The following is a 24,907-nucleotide window of genomic DNA, read 5'->3' on the forward strand; positions in this document are numbered from 1 at the left end:
TTACAATTATGTATATTAATAAATATACAAATGATATAGGTTCGTGAATCCGAGGCCAACCCTGCATTGTTCAGTTTCGTCATATGTATTTTTACTACAAAATACAGTATTGTGAGTTTCATTTGCTCCCTTTTTAAATACTTTTGCAATATATATTTTTGGGACTGAGAATACATGCGCTGCTTTTATAAATGTGTTACGAAATAGACACAAGTAATCGAAACTACATTCTATGGTTGAATCGTTATACCGGATATCGCCCTTGTTGAACTTGGTAACCTAAGAATTGGGGTTTATTATAATTGCCCCCAGTTGACGTGAATCCTAAAGATAGATCTATGGGCTTTGACACGCCCCAGTCATAGAATTTGAACTGCTTTAGTACTTCGATGATTATATATGGGGATATTCTAGATGCATTTTGTTAATGTCGGTTACCAGGTGTTCAATCCATATGAATGATTTTTATGACAAATGGAAATGAAAATCTTGTGGTCTATTAAAATTATGGAATTGATTGATTATGATAAACTAATGAACTCACCAACCTTTTAGTTGACACTTGGAAGCATGTTTATTCTCAGGTTTGAAAGAAATCTTCCGCTGTGCATTTGCTCATTTTAAAGATTTTACTTGGAGTCATTCATGACATATTTCAAAAGACGTTGCATTCGAGTCGTTGAAGTTCAATTGAGATTCTTATTAAGTAAATGACATATTAGGTCATTTATAGTTTGGATATTATGAAATGGTATGCATACTAGTCAACTTTCGAGGAAATGAAAGTTTGTATTTTAAAAACGAATGCAATGTTTGTAAAATGTATCATATAGAGGTCAAGTACTTCGCGATGTAATCATATGTTATTGTATTCGTCCTTATGGATTAGGACGGGTCGCTTCACTTGATACCAAAGCGGTGGTCTTAACGAACCAGGTCTGCATTAGTGTGTCTAACTGATAGTCGTTAGGATGCATTAGTGAGTCTGGACTCCGACCGTGTCTGCATGTCAAAAGTTTTGCTTATCACTTTTGTCGGAAATTATCTGCTTATCATCTTAAGTCTAAACACGTCTTACTGCATTCATTGCATCGATAGTGTATAGACAAAATTCATATCTTAGCATATCTGCTAAATCATATCTTAGCGTTCCGTAAATTCCTCCGTAATCTACGAAATCTTTTGCTATATATATATATATATATATATATATATATATATATATATATATATTCTATGTAATTAGAATACCACCCGATAGCCGGAAAAATCATTTCATATCGAAAAATCCTTTATTCAATCGTACGAGATAGAATTCGTCATTAGTTCAAGTCCCTCGAATTCCGATATAGAGTCTCACTCGAGCTCCGAAAGCAGTGTGACCGGAAAGGATCAACCAATCAGCCACCATCTATTCTGGATGAATTGGGGATGGGTTCGTAGCCTCCTCAATCATTGGAGACAAGAAGAAGGTGATCCCTTCCATCCACCACATTGCCCTCTTGATGAAAAACCTGAAGCACTTACCGGCGAACCTGTTCGAAAGACCATTTTCTCTCTCATTTTCAGAGTATCTCGTCACGATTATATACTGTACCAAATTCTAGATCTTATTTATCCGCTCGTCCGAACTGACAATCACCCCAGTGTAGTAGAAGAAGTCAATGAGCTTCGCGCTCGGGTAGTGGCTTTGGAGAATATGGTGCAAAGGTTACAAACACCAGCAGCAGCACCAGCAGCATAACCAGTACCACCATCATCAACGCCAACAGTACCATTACCACCCCCAACCACAACCGCGTCGTAAACCTCAACTTTACAATCTGTCCCACGAGCACCAATGTCATACGCTCTATAGATACCAAGGAATACCAACAACAACAACGATGAAATATTGATTCATAACTTCATTGGGGGAAACATTCTATGGAGATTATGTAATCTCTAAAGTCTTAGAGATTATCTATTCTAGCCCTAACTATAAATCAGATGAACGAACCAAAATGATAAAAGGAAGAATAGAAACCCTGACAAGAATGGTGCGTGATTTACAAGTAAGACTTGTTTTACCAACATCATCAACAGTACCGTTAGCATCACCAGCACAGTCAGTGCCGTCAGCATCGTCAGAATCAGCAACATCTATAACATCATAAGCTCCGTCATTTCAAGAAATCACCGTGGAAATCATTACGAATCAACAAAGAGTATATTATATCAATGAGTTATGAAGTATTAACTCAATTCCTCCGAAGAATTTATATGTATATCTTATATATATATAAATTCAGAAACCATCATAAATCTTTTCGTACTAAACTATTAAATATGAATTGAAGAAAGGTAGATACTACTCAGTTAATTCATATTACTAATATGCTATGATGTACATCCTCCTTAACAACTTAACTATCGTTAACAGTCTCTGTTTCAACTCAGTGAATTCCGCTTCATAATAATCCAAGTGTATTATTCAATTATATGTTTGATTTTACACTTTCGATATACTCGAAACTCTCTAAGAAACATCATTCGTACCTTGCGAAGTTAGCAAGAGTTCTACGAACATCAACATGATTCACTAAGAAAATATCCATAAGAATAATTAATGAAGTATTGATCACAGTAGTGAAATACTCTGTGAAGTTTATGTAATCTCTAATGTTAGAGATTATTCATTTCTAATTTCAGCCGAAAATTAAATGAGTTTAATATAATATTAACTCATTAAATCTACATTACATCTGAAGAAAATATACATACATATATATTTTCATAGAGACTGTAGTAAAATTCATTTGTACAAAAAATGTTGTTTGTGAATTTTTTTAACGGGTAGGTAATATCCGAGAAATATTTAAGATCACGATTGATATGCTACATTCTTTAATTCTGATTCAGCAATCATCAACTATACTCGCTACTTTCACAACAATATACATTCTTTTATAAAAATCAAAACAACCATACTCATTCAAATTCAATTACATATTCTGATTTTGAAATCACAGAATTCAATTCGAGATATAACCGGTATCATCACTCTTAGATTCCTATATCTTTCAAAGCTATACTTTGATTTCAAAACTGTGTTAGAACATTATGTGTATATTAACGATTACAAGCTGTGTTCAAACCCTCCGAAATTCCTGAAGACACTTCAAATAATGAACAATCGAGATAATGATCCAACCACATATTACCCACGGTTATGTACCTGAAAAACCATCGAAACCAAAGTCATAGTTTTAACACGTATCCGTGTCAGACCCTTTGGCATTTATTAGCAAAAAAAATAACTTTTCAATCCCTCTTCAAAGTAGACAGTTTTGTCACAGCTCCAGCAAATCAACTTCAATTATTCATTCGAATAAGCCTTACTATGATGATTACCTATTCATCATTGTTACCGAGGAACCATTTATATTCCACCACATTAGCAGTAAACTTATCAGCAACCGTAATGATCTAGGATTTTTCTGAAAAATTATTATATTTATCAAAACCCCATCATTTACTCATCTGCATCTTGTAACGAGGATTTCCATACTAATCATCGAGAATTAGCAATCAGTATTTTGAAATTTCGCAGCATGTCTACGTCAACAGTTATATGTGTACATATAACGTCTATCTTCTGGACTTACATACTTTGAATGTGAAGTTTCTGAAAAACAGCCTAAACTACGAACTAGTTCTTAAAATCCTGATGAAGCAGCAAAAACTGTAAACGACCTTAACAGTAAAAAGTTTGATGATAAAGAATAGTGTGTTGGTAAAGCTCAGAAAAAGGGAAGATTTGGAACTGGAAAACGGATTGAGCAAAGTATGAAGAATGCTGTGGACAAATCACAAAGACTGAACCTGCCTTCAAAGAATCCAAATGATTCAGTATCTGCTGAAGTCATTAATGAATACCTTGCTCCTGACTCTTAACCCCTACGTACAATATTCTTCATCATCCTCTGATATTAGAAATTCTAAGATATCATCGTATCTTTCATTATAAATATCCTCTATATTTCTGAAGATATTTCCATAATTATTCTTATCTGAAATCATTTACCTCTTCGCACTATCTGTATTGCATCATAAAAGAAACTATTTTTGTTTCTAAATTCTGAAACATTCGAGTTTAAAATAGGAATACTTTTGAAGTAGTGTTGGGAGCTGAAGCATGAATTAGTATAATATAATGACACTTGATCAACGTGATTATATTACAGTAATTCATGATGAGTTTCTAAATGGAACGTGATGATTCACAGATCATAACGTCATCATGTTTCATGTTACACGACTCTGGTATTCTATTTAACCTCTAAAAATATCAAGAAAATATTTTTCTTGATGATTCGGTCTTTTCCGAGGTATTCTGGTAATTTGAGAAATCAAAATCGTGCCATTACCATTTCATTCTTAGAACATTAATTATGTTCATTCCGAACTTCATACCTACGAATTCTGGACCATTATTCGCTTGACTTGAAGTCGGGAGGAGGAGACAAAAGTATGGGACTCTTGAATGTAAAAGAAAATATAAAGCTCGACAACACCACATAAATTACAAACCGTGCATATCAATACGTATTGTCACGTAAAGGCACGGGAGAATTAAAATTACTATAACCCCAAGATAATAGTAAAAATAAATAAAATCCTCCGGCGGCAGATGAAAAAGAAGAACGATAGATATGAAAGTGAGGAGTATATTGAGAATCAGCACTGGATGGAGCATATGGACGAATACTTTAAAATATGAGTTGAGGGAGAAAGAATAGAAGGTGTGAGTTGTAAGGAAACGAAGGAGGTGGATTTATAGTGAAATATTCGACAGAGAAATCGAGATGGATTATCGCATTAAATCGAAGAGGATCATAATTTCCTTAAGCGCCGAAGAATCAAATCCTATATAGATTACAAAGATTTTCTTTAATTCGGAAATCAACCGTGATGACATCAAAGGATAAGGCAAATCTCTATTTTTCTCATTTCACTCTTTTATGATAGCTTTACTCACACACTTCGAGAAATCGAATTATTTTATCCGTATTTCTTAATCATGATAAAATTCTATGTATCAGCTTATATTCGTCATAATAACATTCTTACTGTTAGTCATGACGACCTCGATCAAATTTCGGGGACGAAATTTCTTTAACGGGTAGGTACTGTGACAACCCGGAAATTTCCGACCAAATTTAAACTTAATCTTTATATATTTCCAACACGATAAGCAAAGTCTATAATGTTGAGTCTCGAAAACTTTGGGATTATATTCATGTAATCAATTACCCTTTGACTGTGCTCGAAGATTCACGAACATTTATGTGCATATAGATATGTATATATAATATATAGTTATATTAATTGAAAATGTTAACAAAGTATTAGATGTATAATACTTTACATAAACGTATTTATTTCAATATATGTTTAATATATTTATCGACGGAATTAAAAGATAATATCAAATGTTTGATACATTGTGATATGATTATAAGTCTCTGTTGTGAGGTCCACGTTGATTTGAGAAATCTTTTCTTATTAACGGTATTCGGAATAAATGGTATAGTGATTTACAAAATAGAACAAGGTATCAACTATCGAGGGTTAGTCAAAAGTTAGTGGAGATTCCTGCTTAACTTTTAATGTGTGCTTTACAATAATTTCTCGTGTATGGTGAGAAAATAATCATTAGAATTAAATATGTAAAATAATATACAAAGTAATTAAGTTATTATTAAGATAAATATATGCATATATATGATTTCTATACATAATTAATATTATATGTATATTATAATATATATATAATATATAAATATTTAATATTTAAATATGTTGTTATATAATATACGTATTATATAATTAATGAAGTGCAATATTATTATATTAAATTTAATTACAAGTTAAAATATAATTATTATATTACTTTCATTATTAATATTGATATTTGTATTATTAATATTATTAATTTAATATATAATATATAAATATGAGATTTTATAAGCATAATTGGTTATATCAATATTATAAGTATTACTCTCATTATTATTATTAGTATTAATATCTGTATTGTTAATAATAATAAAATATATAATATATAGATATAAAAATTTAAAAATTTAAAATATGTAACTTGTTATTACTAGTAATATTATTATGTTTTGTCATTAAGAATCATTATTATTATTAGTGTTGTAAAAATAATATAATTTATTAATATTATTAAAAATATCATTATTATGATAAATATTATTATTATTAGGATAATTATTATTAATTGTATTATTATTATGTCATTATTGTTAATATTATTCAGTATTATCATTACGTATTATTAATTGAATGATTAATATTAATTTTATTTTTATAAAAGAAAAATCAAGGAAAAGAACTCAATTCAGTTGCTAGCATCTATCAAACTGTACATGAATTTGTTTCTTGTCTATAACTTTGTAATAAGAATCGAAATCCAATATAGATATATCCAAATTCAATTACCCATCTATATCTGTTTTAATTTTTTTTATTCATATTACTGTTTCTGATTGAATTTCTTGTCGAGACATTTAAGCTACAAAACAAATTACAGTTGAGCGAATTTAGCTGTAATATTAATCATTCAACCTTTATATAATACTCTTCTTATACAATTCGAGATTAAAAACAGAAAAATCAAAATTTTATTTGAAAAACACAGCATTACTTCTCTGTTCTTGGTTCCATTTTCAAACAGCTCGAATTCGTTTTGTTTATCAAAATCTGTAAATGCAAAGTTGTTAGGAATGGTTTAATCAATCTTTCTGTAAAGTATTAACTTCCAATTCCTTATAACAATTTCGAATTTTGGGGTCAAAGTATTAATTAAAAAAGTCAAACTATTTGTTCATCGTGAAATTCGTAAGAGTTTTGATGTTATAGGTTCAATTGATGATCCATATAGTTTCTAACAATGATTTAGAACTTATTTTATTTAGGAATCTTAGTCTGAAACGTTTTAAAATTCAAAATCAATAATTTTTTTTCTTTTCTTCACACGTCGAACAGCAGCAGCAGCAGAGGCTGCTTAAATATTTTTTTTTCTTTTTTTTTCGTTTGCTAATGAATTTAAACCATTCTAAATGTTTCTGTTCTATTTTAAAACCTAAATAAAAATTGGCAACTCTATTTGATGGATGTTGAATTAAATGGGATCGATTGTTATGAAGAAGGAGAAGAAGAACACAATTAAAAGATGGGTTTTATACATATTAGATTGATATAATTCCAGGAAAACGGTAACGGTTGGATGGTTAAGAAGGGTGTCGGGTGTTCGAGAGGTCTCGGGTTCGATTCTAGGCTTGGACAATTTTTTTTTAAAAAGCTTCTCTAAAGGTAGTCTTATGTTCTATTATTATTATTATTATTATTATTATTATTAGGTAGTCTTATGTTCTATTATTATTATTATTATTATTATTATTATTATTATTATTATTATTATTATTATTATTATTATTATTATTATTATTATTATTATTATTATTATTATTATTATTATTATTATTATTATTATTATTATTATTATTGTTAATTGTTAATATTATGATTATTATTATAATTGATATTGTTATGATCATAATTATTATTGTTATTATTATGATTGTTATTATTATTGTTATTAGTAGTAATATAATTATTATTATTATTACCATACTTATAAGTATTATAATTATTATTATCATTAGTAGTATTATCATTTTTATGATTATGATTATTATTATTATTATAATTATTATAAAAGTAATATAAATTATTATTGTTTTCATAAATATTAGCATTAGTATCATTTTTTTGTACTATTATTATTATTATTCGTAACATATGTATTATTATAAATATTATCATTATTATTAATATGATTACAATTATTAGTATTATTATTATTAAAAATTACTATTATTACTATTATCATTTTTACTAAAATTATTATTTTGATATCACTAAAACTATCATTATTATTGTTATCAGTATTATTATGTAGTTACTAAAATCACTATCATAATTATCGATAACAATAAAATTAATATTTTTACATTTATTATCATTAATATCATTATTATTATTAATAGAATTACTAACATTATTATCTTATTAATAATATTATGTATTATAATTATTTTTATATCTATTAATATTATTTTAGTATTATTATAACTATTATTAATAATATAAAAATGATATATTTAATACATATAACATAACAAAAAATAATTTTCTTATATACAAAATGAATATATAAAACATATATAAACTATTAATATAAAAAGGATATGACTAATAAATTTATATATATATATATATATATATATATATATATATATATATATATATATATATATATGTTCAATTACAATTATGTATATTAATAAATATACAAATGATATAGGTTCGTAAATCCGAGGCCAACCCTGCATTGTTCAGTTTCGTCATATGTATTTTTACTACAAAATACAGTATTGTGAGTTTCATTTGCTCCCTTTTTAAATGCTTTTGCAATATATATTTTTGGGACTGAGAATACATGCGCTGCTTTTATAAATGTTTTACGAAATAGACACAAGTAATCGAAACTACATTCTATGGTTGAATCGTTATACCGGATATCGCCAATGTTGAACTTGGTAACCTAAGAATTGGGGTTTATTATAATTGCCCCCAGTTGACACAAATCCTAAAGATAGATCTATGGGCTTTGACACGCCCCAGTCAGAGAATTTGAACTGCTTTAGTACTTCGATGATTATATATGGGGATATTCTAGATGCATTTTGTTAATGTCGGTTACCAGGTATTCAATCCATATGAATGATTTTTATGACAAATGGAAATGAAAATCTTGTGGTCTATTAAAATTATGGAATTGATTGATTATGATAAACTGATGAACTCACCAACCTTTTGGTTGACACTTGGAAGCATGTTTATTCTCAGGATTGAAAGAAATCTTCCGCTGTGCATTTGCTTATTTTAAAGATATTACTTGGAGTCATTCATGACATATTTCAAAAGACGTTGCATTCGAGTCGTTGAAGTTCAATTGAGATTATTATTATTATTAAGTAAATGACATATTAGGTCATTTATAGTTTGGATATTATGAAATGGTATGCATACTAGTCAACTTTTGAGGAAATGAAAGTTTGTATTTTAAAAACGAATGCAATGTTTGTAAAATGTATCATATAGAGGTCAAGTACTTCGCGATGTAATCATATGTTATTGTATTCGTCCTTATGGATTAGGACGGGTCGCTTCACTTGATACCTATTCCTGCAAGCTGATTAATAATATCCTGATATGTATTTAGGTGATCTGTAATAGGAGTCACATCATGATACTTTAAACCCATCAATTGTTTAATTAAGAACAACTTGTTATTCCCAGTCTTTCGTTCATATAACTGTTCAAGCTTTTTCCATAAGGCTTTAGCATCAGTCTCCCCAGTAATATGGTTCACTACATTATCATCAACCCACTGCCGAATATACCCACATACCTGTCTATGTAAAACTTTCCATTGAGCTTCAGACTTACCCTCAGGTATACTCTCAGTAAAAAACAGGTAAATAATAATCTTTCACATAAAGAAGATCATCCATTTTACCTTTTCAAACATGATAATTTGAACCATTTAAACTAACCATCTTACTTGTATTAGCTTCCATCTTTCACACAAGTCAATCAAGCTCTAGATACCAATTTGATGGGAAAATAGTCACAACGGGCAATCTACAAAACGGAAACAAACATCCGTTTGACAAACATTTCCCGACCCGTATGAACCCGTGAGGAAACTAACAAATAAGGTATACCACAATCACCACAAATCAGCCCCAATTCTGTCCCAAATCAGCAAATACGAAATAAATAAGCACACACAATACACACGAGACTTTTTACGCGGAAAACCTCTCAAAATCGAGAGTAAAAATCACGAGACTCGTAAGCCACTTAAATTCCACTATCATCAACAAGAGAGCAATTACAATAATCCTTCTCTAGATCAACTAGAGGTATACAACATCATCATACTCTTGAACTACAACAATCAACAAGTATATGAAACAATTAAAGACAAAAGAGGAATGATTTCATCCAAAAACTGCAGTCTGATCCATAAGCTATAACTCGAGCTACAGACCTCTTTAGACGAATTTAACGGTTGAAAACCTTGGCACTGATGTCAGGAAGACACAGCCCAAATTTGATGAAGATCCAACGGTTAGATCTCCGGGGATCGTCTCTGTTCTGACCTGCTATTTTCAAAAACGGGAATGGAATATCTCACTCTTTTTCTTGATCTCTCTAATCTCTCGTATGACCAAAATAGCTTCACACTTGAAGTTTAATATGCCCTAGAATGATTGACTAAGTCAACTAGCATCTTGGGCCTATTTTGTTGGGCTTTGGACATTGAGCTATAACTTCCTCATTTTGGAAACCAAATAAAAACCCAACACTTATGTTATCAATAATATTTAACGGGTTTACATTGTTTACCTATTTATAGAATACATATACCTCTATAGAAACCCTAACGGACTCAACCCACAATCGGGTTGGACCACTAATCTATCCTCTAACAGAAGACACACCACCTATGATGATATGTATGACTCTATAGATTTTACTAAATTTTTGATTTCTAAACTGACCACCAAATATTCTGAATGAGTAATCACTAATCAGGATCATATTCATTTCCATTCTCACTCCTTAAACCCTCAAAACAAACGCATTGTTAACAAAACATTTGATATTGCTATATAGTGACTTCTAATGTTTAGAATACGATATACAAGATGGCCAAAACAAATAAAGAAAAATAGGAATCTGATTTTTTAGTACTCCATATTCTAATTCTAACTTATATATATATAACTAGTATTAGCAATTATGCAGACACAATATTTATGTTTATTTTTTTCATAGAGAAGTTAAAAACAATGTCATTATTTATTACTTATTGAATTGAAGCAACCAAGTAATTAAGTACTAGCGGACTGAAAAACTATCTTACTGAGACAGTAAAAATTATAATGAGATGTTAAATTAGCTTCAAAGTTCACACCAACCAAATGATTGACAAACATAGAAACACAAATTATAATGAGATGTTAAATTAGCTTCACAGTTCACACCAATCATATATATATATATATATATATAGATTATCATTAAAGTAGATGAAATATACATATACATATATACATATATATACATTATACATACATATAAATATAAATACAAACATTATTAATAGGAAACCACTCGGTCATTGTTCACCATGACTTATGTAAAATTGCAAGTTTCCGAGTAGATCCTTGAAAATTCTTGGTCAAGCGAGATCAATTTAGTTAGGAATTTTATGGTGAAAGGTATTTTACTGGACGTACGGTGGTACAGGTGACCTCTGAGTTTCGAAAGTCTGAGGTTTTACCTCACGAGGGAGTCAACATGCTCGTTTACATGGTTATTCGATAAAAAAAAAAACATCATTATTGTTATTATTATTTTTAAAGAGGAGCTTAGAATTAAAAACTTGTAACTGAGACTGCAGCCGGCAAAGCCTCTATATGTGTGCAACTTTGACTACAAAGTTTGTGCTTGCAGGCCTACTAGAAGAAGTTGCACTAATTTTAAGCATACACTTCAACAAACTTTAACCCCAACAAATTATTCGACTTTTAAGATTATATATATATATATATATATATATATATATATATATATATATATATATATATATATATATATATATATAATATATAAATTTCTAGTCCTACTTGCAGTTAAAAAAACCACAATCCCCAAATCTCCTCTCATTCTTCCACGTCTCATTGATCAATTAAAATTCAATCCCAGCATAAAAACCCTAGAATTTGATAAATCAAGCTTCCGGGTCGGGTTATTTTTCGGTTTTAACATCCGGGTCAAGATCAAGTCTTCAACTTGATGACTAATTTGTGAGAACCGTAAGAGATTCAAGGCTGAACAAAACACAAACTGGTGGTGTTTGTGCGTGTTCTCGTTGGGATTGAATGGTCTTTGATTTTGAAACTGTTGGGTTTTGACTTTGACTTTTATTCATGGCTAGACGCCATGGATGGGAACTTCCTGCTCATACTTTTCAGGTGTGTAAAATTTTGTTGCTAAAGATGTTACATTCATTAGTTGTGTACTTGTGTATTAGTATTACTTCTAGGATTTTGTTTGATAAGAAGTACGTATGAATTAGTAAAGAGGGATATTTAAGTAAATATACATCTTTATGGATAATTAATTTGGTATCTTGTTAAATGCTTCTTATGATCTCTGTTATCTTAACCATAATTAGTCAGAACATCATAATTAATCCATAAAACACCTCTGTCTTTTGCTTTATTCTTTGAATATTGAAGAGATTACATTATTTTCTGTAAGTTCTGGTGTTATGATTTTGATCAATTTAATTGTTAATGAAAAGTCAAAACCTTACACAAATGCAAGAAAAGCACTCTGCTTGGGATATACTTAACTACAGATTACAGAAACTGTTTAATCGGTAGAATTGAGTATTTTGCTCTACTATTTAATTTACAATATTGTTGGATGTTCACAGATGAACTGCAATTAAGAATCTTCTAACTTGTAGGGTTTTAACTTATGATTTAGAACGTTGATGATTGATCGCATCAAACATCCCACTCAATCTTCATAAAAGAACTCAATAACCGTATATAGGGAAATGTAGTTTTATTTCAATATAAACTAAAAATTTATCTATAGATCATGATAGAGATCCAGAAACACATATGCAATAACGTATACTTCGTGTATCATTTTCATTTTGGAGATGTCACAAACTCGATGCCACATTATTGTATTTAGCAAAATTTTGATTTAAGTTACATCTTTCAAAAGAAGTTAAAACATTTTGAATAATTGTTATTGAAAACTCAGAACTGGTTATCAGTTTATTACTTTCAAAGCACATCCAAACAGCCTAAAAGGCGTTGTTTATCGGTTTTGCTAAAGTGGTAAAAGGGTATAGGGTAACTGGTCATAAGTTATTAAGTTATACTGGAATTCAGGAAATTATTCCGAACGGGCTGGTCGTGTTGAATCGAAACACTTATGTCAAACTTTCTTTTAATACATAATTTGTGTTGTATACGATTAGTTTACTTTTGAGTTTGGCTTCTTATTTAGTTTCTATTATATGTGCAGGTTGTGGCTATTACAGTATTCTTTTTGTTGTCTGTTGCTTTCTACGCATTTTTCTCTCCTTTTCTTGGAAAGGATATCTATGAACATGTGGCCATTGGTGTTTATTCGTTCTTGGTAAATGATTTTTTTTTTTTTTTTTTTTTTTTTTGATAAAGTTATATATGTACGTATTAAGCACTCTTTCTAGTTTATTTGCTAATGGTTTCTTTTGAATAATATTGTGTTTCAGGCGCTGAGTGTATTTATTCTCTACGTAAGATGCACAGCTATTGACCCTGCTGATCCCGGCATTCTAATTGAACCGGGACGACCATCACCAAATAGGTCGCATAATGGTACTGAAGTTCATGGTTAGTAATTCACGTCATGAATGGTCTTAATAAATGCTAATAAGCAATTAAAAGATCTGCTTGAATATTGGAGAAGTCAAAACACCTATTGAATATAGAACTAACGCATGGCAAATTGGTAATAGTAATTAATCCAAATATGCCATTAGCTAACATTCCTTAAAGAATCAAATTCCAAATAAATGTTAAATAATGTAAACAGTTAGCTAATTTGGAGATGGGTCAAATGTGTCACTCTGGTCACACAGGTTGAAAGTCTCTTGAAGTGTTTTTTAGAGTCTAAATATCCCCGACTCATTTTTAAACTAAAAGTTATATCACTTTTACAATAATATAGTATCTGTAATCACATATGATACAGTTGTAATTTATAAAATTACCTAGGTTTCTGTAAACATATATGACACAATTATTTATTGTTAGTTTGCTTATTACTGCTTAAAGCAACATATTTTTGGCCTGATTGCTAACAACTTACATGTTTATTGTTGTTTCTGGTGTCAGGAAACGGGTCATCCGTTGGAGAACATAGCAAGTCTAATTTTGGAAACGGGGGAGTATATGATAACGGTAGTTCAGGATGCTGTTCAAAATTTGGGGCGATATTTTGTGGGTGTGTTGTCAAACAAGATTGTCGTAATGACGAAGAGATGCAACTAGCAGGAGAAGAAGAGGCTTTATTCTGCACGTTGTGCAATGCAGAGGTATTCATAGTATCTTTAAAACAATTTTATGCTCATTAACATTTATATGGTTTTTTTTGTGTGTGTAATAGACTAATAATTATAAGAATGAACTTTTTTCAGTTTTATTTATACCTCAAAAAAGACGATTGATTGTTAATTTGCTAGTTTTTTTCATTGATTCTTAGATTTTCATGCAATGATATGGAAATTTGTTTGGTTTATTTTAGGTGCGTAAGTTCAGCAAACACTGCAGAAGTTGTGATAAATGTGTTGATGGGTTTGATCATCATTGTCGGGTAAGCTTCTTGACATTATCGAGATTTTTAGTGTTACAAGAAAAATGATCTGCAGTAATTTATACGTACTTTTAGAAGTTTATCGGTGTAAACTTAGATTGTTTCATATGTACAAGTGCAATCGAATGCCAAAAAATACCCATTTAACGGCTAATAGTTGTGCAAAAACCATTTAACAGCCACTAGTTGCACAGGCACTCACGATACAACACTTGAGTTACATTGTAAGTTTATGAAGTAGAAACATATTGCATATAAACTATAATCTCTTATTAAAATTAATTTAAGGAGCATGCCTTGGTCATAGTCTCATGATATCTATACATTCACAGGATCCAATTTCTCACATTGTAATTTAGTTTTTTTAATTACTTTTTTTATTTATGCAGTGGTTAAACAATTGCGTTGGTAGGAAAAATTACTACACATTTGTAAGCTTAATGGCCGTCAGCCTTGTTTGGGTAAGTGGTACAATAGAATACAAAATTTTCCGTCTCTTTTCTAGTTAGTCATGAAGTTGTTAAATTCAACTGTTGTGTCTTGTATTTCCGTTTCAGCTTACCTTTGAATGTGGGGTTGGTATTGCTGTTCTTGTTCGATGCTTTGTTAATAAACATGCTACGGAAGACCAGATTTCTGATAGACTTGGAGACGGATTTAGTCGGGCCCCATTTGCAACTGTTGTGGTATGGATGTTTCTTTAACCGTTAATTATAATTACAGTCAATCTTGTAGATATATTCAGAAATTGATATCGTTTTTACTTTGTTTTGTTGTTTTTGCAGGCTATATGTACACTTGTCTCCTTCCTTGCCACTATTCCACTAGGAGAACTCTTCTTTTTCCACATAATCCTTATTCGCAAGGTTTGTTTGAAGGCTGTTTTGACCCATTTACTTGGCGGGCCCGTTAGGGTTATGTTCTTACTTTAAAGAGTGAAGTTATAAAATTTAGTCTCAAAGGTAACATGTCAAAATGAGCTGAACGTCACCCAAATTGTATCGTAGTACATAATATAAAAAATCTTCCAAATCAACTTATCTGAAGTTTTTTATTATTCCGAATAAAAAAAATGTGATTCATTTTGCATAGCTAACTATTATTCTACTCCGTAATCTATTTCTGTTTGGAAAAAAGCCATCAGCTCAACCCGTACTGACCTGTTACGACTCGACCCACGCCAATTCATACTGACCTGTGTCTACTTAAAATAAACTGTGATATCTGAATGCAGGGTATCACAACATATGAATACGTTGTTGCGATGAGGACCCAAAGTGAGCCGCCGGGTCCCTCAATAGACGGAATGGATCAACAAAGCTTGCAATCTTCCCCCACCAGCTCTTCTGTCACTGCTATGAGCGGCCGAAGCTCCCTCGGTTTGGGTCTGCAATATAAAGGTGCTTGGTGCACCCCACCAAGAATCTTTATGGATCATCAGGTACCCCCTCATGTTATAATTTTTCGTTTTCCGAATCTAAGTAATTAAAATCATGTTTCATATAAAACAAAATATCACAGATGGTCCTTGTGGTTTGTATTAAAAATCACCGGTGGTCCCTGTACTTTTTTTCCGCCAGGAATAGTGTTTGTGGTTTGCATTTTGAATCACAAATGCTCCATTTGGTGTATATCCACAGGGACCATCCTTGACGGGAAGGAATTACAGGACCATTGGTGATTTTTTATACAAATCACAAGGACCATTCGTGACATTTTGTCTTCATATAATGATTACTTCATCAACAACTTGTGATTTTACTATGGCAAAAAATAATCCCGTGTTCTGAAATCAGGACGAAGTCATTCCTCATCTAGAGCCCGGGCGACTTCCATCAACAGTTGACCCGGATGCGGTTCACCCAGGCGGTGACAAGGGTAAACGGCCACCTAACCGTCCTGTTCGAATCAGTGCTTGGAAGCTTGCGAAACTGGATTCAACCGAAGCCATGAAAGCAGGTGCCAAAGCCCGAGCTTCCTCTTCTGTTCTTCGGCCTGTAGGCTCTAAACATAATCAATACGACCCCGATCATTTATCTAGCAGCAACGTTAGCATCAAAAGTAGCCCAAATAGTGCCCATCACCATCGGTTCCTTGGCTCCAAAAACTCGTACCCTCCTAGTCGAGCTAGCCGCGATGATACCGAAACTTGTGCTCATAGCGTCGTTAGTAATATGAGTAGCCCACCACCCGCTAGGGATCATTTCAACCCAATGTACCAGTCCTCCGATAACCAGTCTCCTCTGTCTAACGAGCCTGTACCTGTGGTCCCGCCAGTGCTGGCATCAGCACCTGCGGTCCCACAGGTGCGGGTCCCACAGGTTCCTAGGAGAAACATAAATGAAGGTACGCGATCGTCATCTGTATATTGGGATCAAGAAGCAGGCCGGTTCGTGTCTGCTGCAACGGCGAAGAATGTTGGCGGTGGCTCTTCTTTGCAGGGTTCAGGCGCCGAGCTTACATACACAGGTCAATCGATTTTCTTTGGTGGGCCTCTAGTCGGACCTAGCAGCAGCAGTGGTGGTCCACATAGGGAACTAACCACGAATACCACTGTATCCACCAACACGTCGAGTTATTATCAACAGGGTAGATCGCATCGTGGCGGGCAGCTTCCTGTATTTGTTCCAAGTGATTCTTCACAACAAAGATTACATAGAGACATTTAACTTTGTAACCTTGTTCATCAGATTTGTTTTTTTTTTTTTTTTTTTTGTAATTTGTAGAGTTGTTTCTTTTATTGTTTGACTTTGACTTTTTCAATTTTCAAAGTTAGACATTTTTCTCAATTCAGTGCAGTATGTGTATGTGTGGCTAATGTGCTGAACTGTGTTTTTTTTTATTTGTCTTATTTATTTTCGTTATTATCAATTAGATAAGAAATTGTACTATAACTGATGATTATTGACATATTCATAGTTACAAAACCAACCAACTATTATTAACCTGGTTGACAGATTATGGTTTTGAGTGACACTAAATCCTTACATGCATCTAAAGGGTTAAAATGGTGAATTTCTACATAAAAGAACTTCTTTAAAACATGTTTTATTCTGGATATATTAATATTATCTCCGTTTGAGTATCCTGTGGCCATCATTGGAAACCATATAACTAAATCTCCTATTAACACTCTCGTTAACTAGTTTTTCTTGAATCCAAACAAAACCCGGTTCAAGTTAGTTAAAACAATTTCCAAATTTTCAATCTGGTTTTATTTTTCAGACAAAAACAAATCAAGATGATCCCTTTTTTATTGCTGATGGCGATTAGATTGTTTACCATTATTGATGTTTGAAAAAGGCATTAAACATAAACAAATAAGGAGGAAGAAAATTGTGAAACTGTAACCTTGATCCTAAAATAATAAATTAAAAATGGGTGGAGGTGGTGATGAACGAATGCTCGACCAAACGGCAACATGGTCTGTTGCCTGTGTTTGTGCAGTCATCGTTATAATCTCAGTGATGTTGGAACATAGCCTTCATACCGTCGGACATGTAATCATCTTGCAAATTATTGCCTTTTTCAAATATTCCATTATTTGTAATTGTAATCATATTAGTGTTATATCACGAAATTTGTCGGTGACGGAAATGTTTTTGTTTTAGTTTTTGAAAAAGAGACATAAACCGGGGCTAATGGAAGCACTTGAGAATATAAAAAATGGTACATATGATCAGTTTTTTTTTTTCAACGTCTGTATGTGGTTTGCGATTTGTTATCGTATATCACAATGTTTTTGCCATTGCAGAGCTTATGGTTCTCGGGTTTATTTCGTTGCTTCTGGTGTTTAGTCAGAACTATATTGCATCCATTTGTGTATCGAAGGCTCTTACAAAAGATTTCTTGCCGTGCAAGAAAGAAAAATACGAAAAGGATGATATAGATGAAGATGGTGGTGGGTTAGAGACTAGGAGATTATTATGGTATGATCAAAGAAGGTTAGCAGATGGTCCACCAAAAGAATGCAAAGAGGTAACTAATTTATTTATTTATTTATTTTTTTGTAACGAGGAATCCTATAGGAACGAGCACATTGGCTCCCCCATAGCATTTTTAATTGTTTTTGCATATACTTTACCATGAAAAAAGATACCCAAGATGAAGCATTTTTTGGGCAAAATGTATAAAAAGCATAATAGATTTTAATCTATTATTTTCATATCTGAACAATTATTAGGGCTAATTAACCACCGGTAAAATAACTTTGATAATAACATGTCTTAAATTGTTACAGGGCTATGAGCAAATTATATCAGTTGCTGGACTGCACCAACTGCACATCTTTATATTCTTTTTGGCAGTGTTTCATGTCATGTATAGTACCCTCACCATGATTTTTGGAAGAGCAAAGGTTAGAATCATTAACTCATTGCATCATTTCAGATTTTAGTAACTTATTTTGTTGATAGTAGCTTTGAAGGCTACTGAGCTATATCATATCATAATGGTTTTAGAAAGCTCATTTATTTATATGAATAACATGTTTATGTAAAAGCGATGGTTTATCTTTTTTGATACAGACTCGCATGTGGAAATTTTGGGAAAGAGAGATTTTGGAGGATCATGATCCTGGCGCTGGTATTATGAATTTATGATCGACATATGTTTATTAAAGTACTCAAAATATGATGTTTTTGACACAACAAATTCGTGTGCGCTCTTGTGCAGATCCATCAAAGTACCGCCTCACAAAGGAGTTATCTTTCGTAAAACATCACACTGGTGCTCTGGTTAACACTCCTGCAATGTTTTACATTGTAAGTATACTAGATACTTTTAATTTCGGGAAACACTGTTGATTAGTTTAGATACATGCGAGAATTGTGATGATTGTAAACTTATATAATCAGGTCGTTTATTTTAGGTATGCTTCTTTCGGCAGTTTTTTACATCTGTTCGTAGATCTGATTACTTGGCCATGCGCCATGCTTTTTTCTCTGTAAGTTCTGCAATCCCCAAAACATGTTATTTTCTATATTGAGTGATTAACATTTCTGTAATATAATTGTATGTATTTTTGTTTTAATTTCATATACAGGTTCATTTATCTCCTGGCAGTCACTTCAACTTTCAAAAATATATAAAGAGGTCATTAGAAGATGACTTTAAAGTAATTGTAGGAATCAGGTAAATTTGTCACAACACAATAAAGTACTTCAAAACTTGTTTATTTTTATTCTTTCATTGATTGATCTAATGTTTTTATTTTCTTTTTTTTTTTAATCATAATTTCAGTCCGTTGCTATGGGCTACTGCAGTTCTTTTTCTGTTTGCGAATGTTGATGGTAATACACCTTTTTTTTTTTTTTTTTTTTTTATTTATTTATTTATTTATTTATTTATTTATTTAATGTGATATTCGCTGCATTAACGACTTTTTAAATTTATGTGTAACGTTGCAGGAGCTCGTGCAATGACTTATTTGTCTCTGTTTCCCGTAATCGTAAGTATCTCCTATCCGTTTTCATTGATCTGCTTATCGGCATAAACAATATATCCTAGATAGGCGTATAATATAAGAAGGCTAACTAACCATTGATTTTCGTAAAGATTATTTTAGCAGTTGGGACAAAGCTTCAAGCCATTGTAACACAAATGGCTGTTGAAATTCAAGAACGACAATCGGTTGTACAAGGTATACCTGTTGTGGAGCTCTCAGACAGACACTTCTGGTTTAATCAGCCTAGATTAATTCTGTACCTTATTCAACTAACCCTTTTTCAGGTAGGTATTCAATTTCAATAAGTTAGCACAATTTGATGTATGTTCAAATAAGCTGTGATTAGTATGCAATCTAGTAAAAAACAGAATGAATAAAAAAATGTTGTATGCTGAACAAGTGATTATTTATTTTGTTTTGCAGAATTCATTTGAGATAACACACTTCTTTTGGATATGGGTAAGTAATGTAATATACTGTTACTAATCATTTTAACACTTTGCTAATTATGTTTTATTAGATATCACTTATGATGTCTTTATATTTGCAGTATGAGTTTGGACTAGATACTTGCTTTTACGAAAATCCTATTCTTCAATATGGTAGAGTCATTATAGGGTAAGTTTCAAATACATTATTTAAGATTTAAGATTATATTACTACGACATTGTCTTAATGATTATGAATTATGATTTATTTTATAGAATACTTGTACAAGGCTTATGCAGCTACAGTATACTTCCACTCTACGCTCTTGTTACCCAGGTACTTTCAGCTGCTAACATTCATCAACGAAACCATTATAAGTACTTTATTGTTAAGTTTACTTTGAATGTTTTCAATATTCAGATGGGGTCAACAATGAAGCAGTCTATATTTGATGATCACACATCAAAAGCTCTTAAGAGTTGGCATGAACATGTGAGAAAGAAGGATAAAAGTATTAAATCAAAGACATTGACTAATCCAGTAGTACCACCTGTAGATGCTAAAGTCAAAGTCAAAGGTGATTCTGCAACAACGGTATCTCCCTAGAGTACCATATGGTGTTGGCATTAAACACAATTAAAGTGTATTCAGGATTAATGAAAAATCCCCACTTGTAGACTTTTTCTAAGCTATGCAAAGAAGTTGTTATTGAATCGTGACGTGTGACTTTTGAACTACAAATGATTGATTTTATTGGTTGCTTTAAGTCTCACATTCCGAATTACTGTAAGTATGGTAGCTGCATATTATTAGGTTTGAGTGAATAAGGCTACACTAATGTCTTATTTTAGGTATAATAAAGTTGTATATTATTGTTTGAATTGTGGTTGATGTGTCAGTCATTTCGCTTAAGTTGAGTTATATATGAACATGTTTACAGAAAGTGAAGTACAGATTTGTATGTTACTTGTTATGGGGTTAAATTTGAATATTTAATAAATTTATTCAAGCTGTATATTAATAAAATCCGACCCCACAAATTTGTTGTAACTTGTAAGAGCAACCCATTTTTCACTCATAAAATTGGTTCAAACTAGAGGGAATTTAATGTGAATTTTGGTACAAGTAAAGTGGATAGCTTTGTGATTTTGGGGTTTTTTTTTGTCTTTAAACATGGCCATGGCTATGGCTTCTTTTCATAAAATAATTTTTGAAAATCTTATAATTTCCTACAACAAACCCAATAAAGGTCATCAAGAATTACATAATAATCAAAATCAAACAATTTTGGCATTGCCCATTTCCAGAAGATCAGCAATTTTGATATCTGTGCTTCCACTTATCTTAACTGCAAATCCTCAAGAATCTTTGAAAAGAGAAAGGAGCAATAGAAAGATTATCCCACTTGAAGATTACCAAATTACATGTTAGTCAATTTAGTATATTATTTTTAAGAGAGTTTTCTTTAAAAATGATAAATTTGTTGAATTCCATGAGCATCATGTTTATTTGTTGTGCAATTCTATTTGGGAATATGATATGAGAGGAATGTGATGCATTCATATTGCAATTGAGATGTGTTTGAATGTGTTGTGATAATAGTAATGTGATGTTGAGTAATCTTTGCCACATAACCAGTTGGAAAAAGGTGGTGCAGAAGACAAGATTCTAAGATAGTGTTTTTGTAGATTAAAGTTTCGAGCTTTATACATTTGTTTTAGTATGAATATGTTGTTTTCAATCATAAAGATATGAATTATTTACATCTCGAGAAAAAAGTGCAAGGATCTATGTTGAAAAGAAGAATTTTGTCGTATCTAATAAGCTTCTTGAAATTGAAGCAGCTGATGGGCTGAAGTACTGTGATCTTGTTGAAGGAAAGGGTCCCATTGTCGAGAAGGGATCAACTGTTCAGGTTTTTGTTGAACATTCATCCTCGAAATAAATTCTGATTATGACTCTGTTAATTTCATGGTTTAGGGTTCATTACAGTGGTCTGTGGGTTTGTGCAGGTCCACTTTGATTGCGTTTATAACAAAATTACTGCAGTTTCAAGCAGGGAGTCCAAGATTTTAGCTGGAAACCGTACCATTGCACAGGTTTGTTTCTACTTCTACATTCTCCAATCATGCTCTTTATGCACACAACACATTTTGAGTTTGAGGTCAAATTTATAGATTATGTAGAATCAGATTTGAAATGTTTAACATTACATTTTATACTAAATTACTAATTACTAATGTACTATGATCCAGAGATTTTGCTGTCATAGTTCATAGACACTGTCGATTATCTCCTAAAACTTAAAGAATCTATATCTATCATGAATTCAAACTTTGACTTACTTGACTTTATAAGTCAACGGTAATAATTTCAAAAGGGCGGTCAACTGAATGGCATAAATATGTTGACATGTTTATTTTATGGGCTTAAGTAGCCTTACGAGTTTAAGGTAGGAGCTCCCCCAGGAAGAGAACGTAAATGAGATTTTGTAGACAACCCAAACGGTTTATTTTCTGCTCAAGCTGCACCAAAACCTCCTCCCGCCATGTACACAGTTGTTGAGGGGATGAAACTTGGTGGAAAGGTGATCTTTTCTAACGTATCCAAATATTTGTTTGTTAACATTCTAATCTTTAAAAAAATTCATATTCTTTCTCTTGTTAAAATTATGTTTCTTTATTTATACGTTGCACAGACAGAGGACAGTGATCGTACCCCCAGAGGCAGGCTACGGTAGAAAGGGATTAAATGAAATTCCGGTATGCCTTTTTTTTTTTTTTAAATCATCTTACTATCTAACATTCAATGCTTGTTGACTTATGTTTTGTTGTTTTTGTTTTTTGCAGCCTGGAGCAACATTCGAGTTGAATCTTGAATTATTACAAGTAATGCAACCCGAAGGAAAGTAATGTTTTTACTGGACTGCTAGTACCTGCATTCTTGTTTTTTAGTTGAATGAGCTTGCAGGGGTAGTTTTGGTATGTTTAGCTACATATTTTTACCACAAGGTCATTTTGGAAAGTGTATGAAGCTTTGTAATATGAATTTGACATGATATTACAAAAACTCTTTGTAAGACTTGTATTTATATACCAGCTTAATGTTTTCAAGATCAGGATATCGATATCAAAATATCCTACCAACATATTTTGTATCTCTTAGTGTAGGCAGGCTATAGTAAATATAAAGACCAAATGTGTAACAAAATTACTATAGAGAGAAAACTAGAGTCCATTGTTAACATGATACTCCGTAGCAATTAGGGGCGGAGGTGTTGGAGATATGGAGAACTTTAAACAATTAGAGGGAAGATTCCAAGAAACTCACACGAAGCTTCCACGAAGTTGTTTGGAAACTCACATGTAGCTTTCACGAAGTTGTTAGGAAACTCACATGTAGCATCCACGAAGTTGTGAGGAAATTCACATGTAGCTTCCACGAAGCTATCAGGAAACTCACATGTAGCCTCCATGAAGCTGTCAGGAAACTCACATGAAGCTTCAAGGAATTGTTTTTAGCTTACTCCTTAAACCATTCTATAAATAGACCCTCTTGTAACTTATTGTAAACACACCACAAATATTCAGTAAATACATTCTCTAGTTGGTCCGTGGACTAAAGCAATCACAACGATTGCATCTAACCACGTTATCTCTTGTGTCGATTTACATTTCTAGCATTTATAATCTTTCGTTCATTAAGTGGGTTAGTAATCTTGTAGAATTACTATCGGTGAGTGATCTTGTTGAATCACTTGCGTTGTTTTGGGTCCTAATATCCTTACAACTGGTATCAGAGCACAAGGTTTCGTTAAGGGAACGATGGCGAAAGACGGGAAGTTTAGAATCGACCGATTCGATGGGAGAGACTTTGGCTTTTGGAAGATGCAAATTGAAGATTACTTGTATCAAAAGAAGCTACATCAACCTCTGTTAGAGACCAAGCCCGAAAGCATGAGCGATGCCGATTGGACGCTTTTGGATCGTCAAGCTTTGGGTGCGATTCGTCTTTCACTTGCTAAGAACGTTGCATACAACGTTGTGAATGAGAAGACGATGTTTGCTTGCTTGAAAGCGCTCTTTAACATGTATGAGAAACCTACCGCTTCTAATAAGGTTTTTCTCATGCGACAATTGTTCAATACGAAGATGAAGGAAGGTACGAGTGCAACCGATCATATCAACGAGTTCAACAACATCATATCGAGGTTAGCATCGGTAGATATTGTGTTTGATGATGAGTTAAAGGCACTAATCTTGTTTCATCATTACCGGAAAGTTGGTCAGGTACGGTTACCGCAGTTAGTAGCTCTACGGGAACTACTAAGCTAGCGTTTGAAGGAATAAGGGATTTGATTCTTGGTGAAGATACTCGTAGGAGAAACTCGGGGGAATCGACATCCGGTTCTTTGTTAAGTACCGACAACCGTGGTAGGAAATT

The 24,907-nt window shown here is 32.1% G+C and overlaps 2 protein-coding genes and 1 pseudogene across 2 annotated transcripts; all 3 read left to right on the plus strand.

Moving 5' to 3' along the window:
- The first annotated feature begins 11,836 nt into the window (after window positions 1-11,836).
- On the plus strand, window positions 11,837-17,411 carry LOC139858989 (protein S-acyltransferase 21-like). Its single transcript, XM_071847814.1, has 10 exons — window positions 11,837-12,182; window positions 13,258-13,371; window positions 13,487-13,607; window positions 14,112-14,311; window positions 14,521-14,589; window positions 14,979-15,050; window positions 15,147-15,275; window positions 15,375-15,455; window positions 15,824-16,030; window positions 16,386-17,411. Exons 1-10 carry the CDS (start codon window positions 12,138-12,140, stop codon window positions 17,256-17,258), a joined length of 1,911 nt encoding a protein of 636 aa, XP_071703915.1. The 5' UTR covers window positions 11,837-12,137; the 3' UTR covers window positions 17,259-17,411.
- A 555-nt stretch (window positions 17,412-17,966) lies between these two features.
- LOC139858997 (MLO-like protein 9) lies at window positions 17,967-21,243 on the plus strand. Its single transcript, XM_071847820.1, has 15 exons — window positions 17,967-18,089; window positions 18,201-18,258; window positions 18,344-18,567; window positions 18,830-18,946; window positions 19,116-19,173; window positions 19,264-19,352; window positions 19,460-19,534; window positions 19,634-19,722; window positions 19,831-19,880; window positions 19,998-20,038; window positions 20,146-20,319; window positions 20,459-20,494; window positions 20,586-20,653; window positions 20,740-20,800; window positions 20,885-21,243. Exons 1-15 carry the CDS (start codon window positions 17,967-17,969, stop codon window positions 21,068-21,070), a joined length of 1,449 nt encoding a protein of 482 aa, XP_071703921.1. The 3' UTR covers window positions 21,071-21,243.
- A 406-nt stretch (window positions 21,244-21,649) lies between these two features.
- LOC139859005 (peptidyl-prolyl cis-trans isomerase FKBP18, chloroplastic-like) lies at window positions 21,650-23,414 on the plus strand (annotated as a pseudogene).
- The last annotated feature ends 1,493 nt before the right edge of the window (window positions 23,415-24,907 follow it).

Source organism: Rutidosis leptorrhynchoides, chromosome 1 (genome assembly GCF_046630445.1).
Source record: "Rutidosis leptorrhynchoides isolate AG116_Rl617_1_P2 chromosome 1, CSIRO_AGI_Rlap_v1, whole genome shotgun sequence".
Lineage (NCBI taxonomy): Eukaryota > Viridiplantae > Streptophyta > Magnoliopsida > Asterales > Asteraceae > Rutidosis > Rutidosis leptorrhynchoides.

Coding starts and splice junctions, on each gene's coding strand:
- LOC139858997 (XM_071847820.1), top strand. CDS start 17,967: ATGGGTGGAGGTGGTGATGAACGAATGCTCGACCAAACGGCAACATGG. Junction 19,723..19,830: donor AAAGTAATTGTAGGAATCAG/GTAAATTTGTCA, acceptor TCATAATTTCAG/TCCGTTGCTATGGGCTACTG. Junction 20,801..20,884: donor TCTACGCTCTTGTTACCCAG/GTACTTTCAGCT, acceptor TTCAATATTCAG/ATGGGGTCAACAATGAAGCA.
- LOC139858989 (XM_071847814.1), top strand. CDS start 12,138: ATGGCTAGACGCCATGGATGGGAACTTCCTGCTCATACTTTTCAG. Junction 14,312..14,520: donor GCACGTTGTGCAATGCAGAG/GTATTCATAGTA, acceptor GGTTTATTTTAG/GTGCGTAAGTTCAGCAAACA. Junction 15,456..15,823: donor ACATAATCCTTATTCGCAAG/GTTTGTTTGAAG, acceptor ATCTGAATGCAG/GGTATCACAACATATGAATA.